At 51.5% G+C, this 5,491-nt stretch overlaps 1 protein-coding gene across 1 annotated transcript; it reads right to left on the bottom strand.

The window, feature by feature from the left end:
• Positions 1–42: 42 nt before the first annotated feature.
• GPR32 (G protein-coupled receptor 32) lies at positions 43–1,910 on the bottom strand. Its single transcript, XM_015441045.3, is given in 2 exon segments — positions 43–323; positions 326–1,910. Coding segments are annotated over 2 exon segments (1,161 nt in total). The 5' UTR covers positions 1,376–1,910; the 3' UTR covers positions 43–212.
• Positions 1,911–5,491: the final 3,581 nt, after the last annotated feature.

Raw genomic sequence — 5,491 nt, 5'->3', positions numbered from 1 at the left:
TGAACGAGAACGTCGGAGGTTCCAGTAAGCCGAGATCGCGCCACTGCCCTCCAGCCTGGCGACAGAGCAAGACTCTATCTCAAAAAAAAAAAAAGGGAGGGGGGAGGGGGAAGAATGGACACTGGGGAATAAGTAGCTGTCTCTACCACAGAGCTTTAGACGAGGAGTTGCTGGAAGACTTCCTGAAGGAAGAGGCAGGATTGGGCAGGGTTTTAGAAGCCAGTCAAGGTAAGAGGCCGCAAGCAAACTAAGAAAGACGGCTTCCAGCTCCCAGCTGAAGGCTTCCATCGTTCCCGGGGGCCTTTGCCGCAGGGACAGGATGACTGAGAAACTCCTCTCCAAACGCCCTGGCCAGGGCAGAAGGCAAAGACTGGAAAAACTTTTCTTGGAAATCTCTGCCAATGAAGACGTAGAGGAAGGGGTTGAGGCTGCTGTTGACACAGCCCAAGGCAAAGGTAGCCTGGAGGATGAGCAGCATCCGGGGGTGGTAGAGTTCCTTGAGCATCACCCGTCGCCACAGATGGACCAACAGCACCACGTTAAACGGGGACCAGCAGATAAAGAAAGCGCTCACCAGCACCAGCAGCAGCCTCTTGGGCCGGTTGGCGTGGACCCAGCCGTCCCGCAAGAGCTTGGCCCGGATGAGGTGGGCGCAGGTGCCTATGATTGCTAAGGGCCCAAGGAAGCCCAGCAGGACGTGGCCAATGCTGCCTATAATGTGGCTCTCCACGACCCCTTCAATCCAAATCTGGGCAGTCTCATTCTCCGAGTTGAACTCCAAGTAGCAGTGCGTACAGCCATTCCATTTTCTGGTTGTCCGGAATTTCATGTGTGCAGAGCACAAGACGGCGGCCAGGAGCCACACCCCGAAGGCCAGCCAGCTTGCCCGCTGCACAGTGCGGTGGTTCAGGGCCCAGACAGGGTAGAGGACAGAGATGCAACGGTCCACAGAGATGAGGACCAGGAGGCAGTTACTGGCAAAATAGCCGAGGAACACAAAGGTGATGTAGAGTTTGCAGGCCCACTCTCCGAGGAACCACTGCTTGGAGGCAATATAGTACATGGCAATGGGCAGAGACAGTGAGAGCATGAAATCGGCAAGGGCCAGGTGGAAGAAGCAGACGGTGGAGACCGTGCGGGCCATGCGGAAGACAGTCATCCCCAGCACCAGCCCGTTGCCCAGCACTCCGACGACAAAGGACGCAGACAGGACAGCCACGGTCAGCGGGCGGAGGGACCCCACCTCCTCAGACAGGCATCTGGAAGCATTCATCTTCCTGAAACAAGAGTGATCACGTGTCAGGGCCCCAGGTTGCCTGTCACTGCAGTCCCTGGTCCCCTCCAAGACCCCCCTCTCATGATTTCTCCATTTCATAACTTTTATGGAATGCTTATTATTATTCTTCTTTTAGAGACAGCGTCATGCTCTGTCACCCAGGCTGGAGTACAAAGGTACAATCACAGCTCACTGCAGCCACCACCTCCTAGGCTCAAGAGATCCTCCCACCTCAGCCTCCTGGAGTAGCTGGGACTACAGATACTTACCCCCATGGCCGGCTAATTTTTTAAATTTTTTTTTGGGGGGGGATGCAGTCTTTCTCTGTCTCCCAGGCTGGAATGCAGTGACCTGATCTCAGCTCACTGCAACCTCCGCCTACCAGGTTTAAGCAATTCTGCTGCCTCAGCCTCCCAAGTAGCTGGAACTACAGGCACACGCCACCACGCCTGGCTAATTTTTGTGTTTTCAGTAGAGATGGGGTTTTATGATTTTGGCCAGGCTTGTCTCCAACTCCTGACCTCGTGATCTGCCCACCTCAGCCTCCAAAATGCTAGGATTACAGGTGTGAGCCACTGTGCCTGGCCTTAATTTTCTTTTTTGTAGAGATGGGGTCTTGCTGTGTTGCCTAGGCTGGTCTTCAACTCCTGGCTTCAAGTGATCCTCCCACCTTGGCCTCCCAGAGTGCTGGGATTACAAGAGTGGGCCATTGAGCCCAGCCTGAATGCTTTTATGATCCATTAACACTGTTCTTTCTCCTTCTTGTTCTTCTCCTTCTCCTTCTCCTTCTCCTTCTCCTTCTCCTTCTCCTTCTCCTCCTCCTCCTCCTCCTCCTCCTCCTCCTCCTCCTCCTCCTCCTTCTCCTTCTCCTTCTTCTTCTTCTTCGACAGAGTCTCACTGCGTTACCCAGGCTGGAGTGCAACGGCACGATCTCAGCTCACTGGACACAATAATATTGTTCTAAGTACCAGAGATAACTCATGTAACAAAACAAGCCCTCATGGAACTTACATCCCCGTGAGAGATGTCAGGTGTAATACATATAATAAATTAACTCATGATATACTGCTTTAGAAGACTACCAGTGTTATGGAAAAATAATAAATAAAGTGGAGGGGGCAGGTATGGAGGCTCATGCCTGTAATCACAGCACTTTGTGAGGCTGAAGCAGAAGGACTGGTTGAAGTTAGGAGTTCCAGTCCAAGGTGACCAACATAGTGAGACCCAGTCTCTACAAAAAATAAATAATTAAAAATTTTCATGCCTGTAATCCCAGCACATTGGGAGGTTAAGGCAGGTAGAACACCTGAGGTCAGGAGTTTGAGACCAGCCTGCTCAACATGGCGAAACCCTGTCTCTACTAAAAATATAAAAATTGGCCAGGCATGGTGGCTCACTCCTGTAATCCTAGATATTTGGGAGGCTGAGAATCACTTGAACCTGGGACATTGGAGGTTGCGGTGAGCTGAGATCAGGCCACTGCACTCCAGCCTGGGCGACAGAGTGAGATTCTATCTCTTTGGAAAAAAAAAAAAAAAATCAAATTAAGGAGAATTGGGAATGTGAGAGACAAGAGAGAAAGCAGAAAGGGGCCACTGGTACACTGAACGGGGTGGTCAGGGAAGACCACAGTGAGAATGTAACATTTGGCCAGGCTCGGTGGCTCACACCTGTAATCTCAACACTTTGGGAGGCCAAGGCGGGAGGATCACCTAAGGTCAAGAGTTCGAGACCAGCCTGGCCAACGTGGGGAAACTCCATTTCTACTAAAAACACACAAAAAATTAGCTGGGCGTGGTAGCACACACATGTAATCCCAGCTACTCGGGAGGCTAGGACAGGAGAATCACTTTAACCTGGGGGGCAGAGGTTGCAGTGAGCCAAGATCACAATATTGCACTAAGCATGGGCAACAGGGTAAGACTCTGTCTCAAAAAAAAAAAAAAAGAATATAACGTATGAGCAAAGATTTGGAGGAGATGACAAAGTGAGGTACATACGTATCTGGAGGAAGTACCCTTCAGGCAGAACCAGCAGCTTGTGCAAAGGTCCTGAGTCAGGACGGTGCCTGGAATGCTCAAGGAACAGCAGGGAGGCCGGTGTGGCTGGAGCTATGTGGGCATTGGGGAGAGAGGTGAGAGGTAAAGGCAGAGAGGGAAGCGGGCAGAAAGAGCAGGACCCTGTGAGTCATAGTGCACACTCTCCTGGCCTTTCCTGTAAGATGGGAGTTACAAAAGACTGTTGAGCAGAGGAGGAACAATATCTGACTTAGGTCTTAACAATCACTGTGACTTTAAGGTTGAGACTAGACTGAGAGGGGTGGGATGGAAGCAGGAGGCCGGGAGGAGGCTGCTGCAGGAACCCAGGTGGGCAGTGATGGGGATGGGGACCAGGGTGATGGCAGAGGAGGTGGTAGGAAGCAGATTCCAGGGTCAAGGTGGAGCTGGCAACATTTGCTGCTGGGCTGGATGTGTGAGGTGAGTGGGGAGCAGTGTCGGGGTGACTGCAGGACTTTTGAACCGATGGAAGCTGGAGTTGCTGTGCACTGATGCAGGAGAGCAGGTTTGGGGTGAGACCAGGAGCTCGGGGTTGGTCACTTTGCCTTTGAAATGCCTGTAAGAAATCCCGGGGAGACTTCACTAAGGCAGCTGGATACTAGCAGCAAGATTACAGGAGGGGAGCCCGGCACAGTGGCTCACACCTGTAATCCCAGCCCTTTGGAAGGCTGAGGTGGGTGGATCACCTGAGGTCATGAGTTCGAGACCAGCCTGGCCAACATGGTAAAACCCCATCTCCACTAAAAATACAAAAATTAGCTGGGTGTGGTTGCAAGTGCCTGTAATCCTAGCTACTCGGGAAACTGAGGCAGGAGAATTGCTCGAACCCAGTAGACGGGGGTTACAGTGAGGCAAGATCGCACCACAGCACTCCAGCCTGGGTGACAGAGTGAGGCTGTGTCTCAAAAACAAACAAAAATGACAAGAGGGGTTCCTGGCTGGATACGGGCATGTGGGAGCCATTAGAATTTAGATGCCAGCGGGGTGCAGTGGCTGACTTTTCTAGCCCCAGCACTTTGGGAGAGACAGGAAGACTATGTAAGCCCAGGAGTTCCAGACCAGCCTGGATAACACGATGAGACCTTGTCTCTACAAAAAAAGTACAAAAAATAATTTAGATACTATTTATGTCTTTGAGCTTGAAAATGACCTCCAAGGGTGAGGTGCAGACAGAGAAGAGAGGTCTGGGGTTGAGGAAAGCTTGAGTTTACACAGCAGACAGGCACAGGTCGAAGCTCTAGTTGAAACACTGGATTATGACTGTGTGATCTTGGGCTCAGGGCTTCCCCCACACCCTGAGCCTCAGTATGCTCATCTGAGATAGGAGTGTAGAATCCTTGAATACCTCTGTCTCCTCCTCCCCCAACCCGCACACCCAGTTCACCACAAAGCCGTTGTTTTTGCTGCCAAAAAGCCTTTTGCCTCTGTCCACTATGTCCTGTCTCCATAGCCCTATCATGCAAGTACACAGCACCCCAGTTTTTTGTTTTGGGTTTTTTTTGTTTTGTTTTGTTTTTTTTGTTTTGAGACAGGATCTCGCTGTGTTGCCTAAGCTGGAGTGCAGTGGTACAATCTTGGCTCACTGTAACCTCTGCCTCTCAGGTTCAAGCAATTCTTCTGTCTCAGCCCCCTGATTAGAGTAATTGGGACTACAGGCACACACCCTGGGGGCATGCCCAGCTAATTTTTATATTTTTAGTAGAGACGGGGTTTCACCATGTTGGCCAGGCTGATCTTGAACTCCCGACCTCAGATGATTCACACACCTCAGCCTCCCAAAGTGTGGGGAGTACAGGCGTGAGCCACCGCGCCTGGCCACCAACTTTATATTCATCCCCTACCAGCCACTCACCACCCTACAGCCAGAGTGATCCTTTGAAAGCCCAAACCGTGTAACCGCAGCGCTGTGGGAGACCCAGGCAGGAGAATCACTTGACGCTAGGGCTTCAAGACCAGTCTAGGCGGCAAGGCGAAACCCTGTCTCTACAAAATAAAAATACATTAGCCAAACAGGGTGGCTTACATTGTAGTTCCAGCTACTCGGGGGGCTGAGGCATGAGGATCACTTGATCCCAGGAGGTCGAGGCTGCAGTGAGCCATGACTGTGCCACTGCACTCCAGCCTGGGCAACAGAGTGAGACCCTGTCTCAGAAAAATA

The sequence above is a fragment of the Macaca fascicularis genome, chromosome 19 (genome assembly GCF_037993035.2).
Source record: "Macaca fascicularis isolate 582-1 chromosome 19, T2T-MFA8v1.1".
In the NCBI taxonomy this organism is placed as follows: Eukaryota; Metazoa; Chordata; class Mammalia; order Primates; family Cercopithecidae; genus Macaca; species Macaca fascicularis.
Note: the sequence above shows the minus strand (reverse complement) of the source record. Positions and strands in the feature narration are given on the sequence as shown.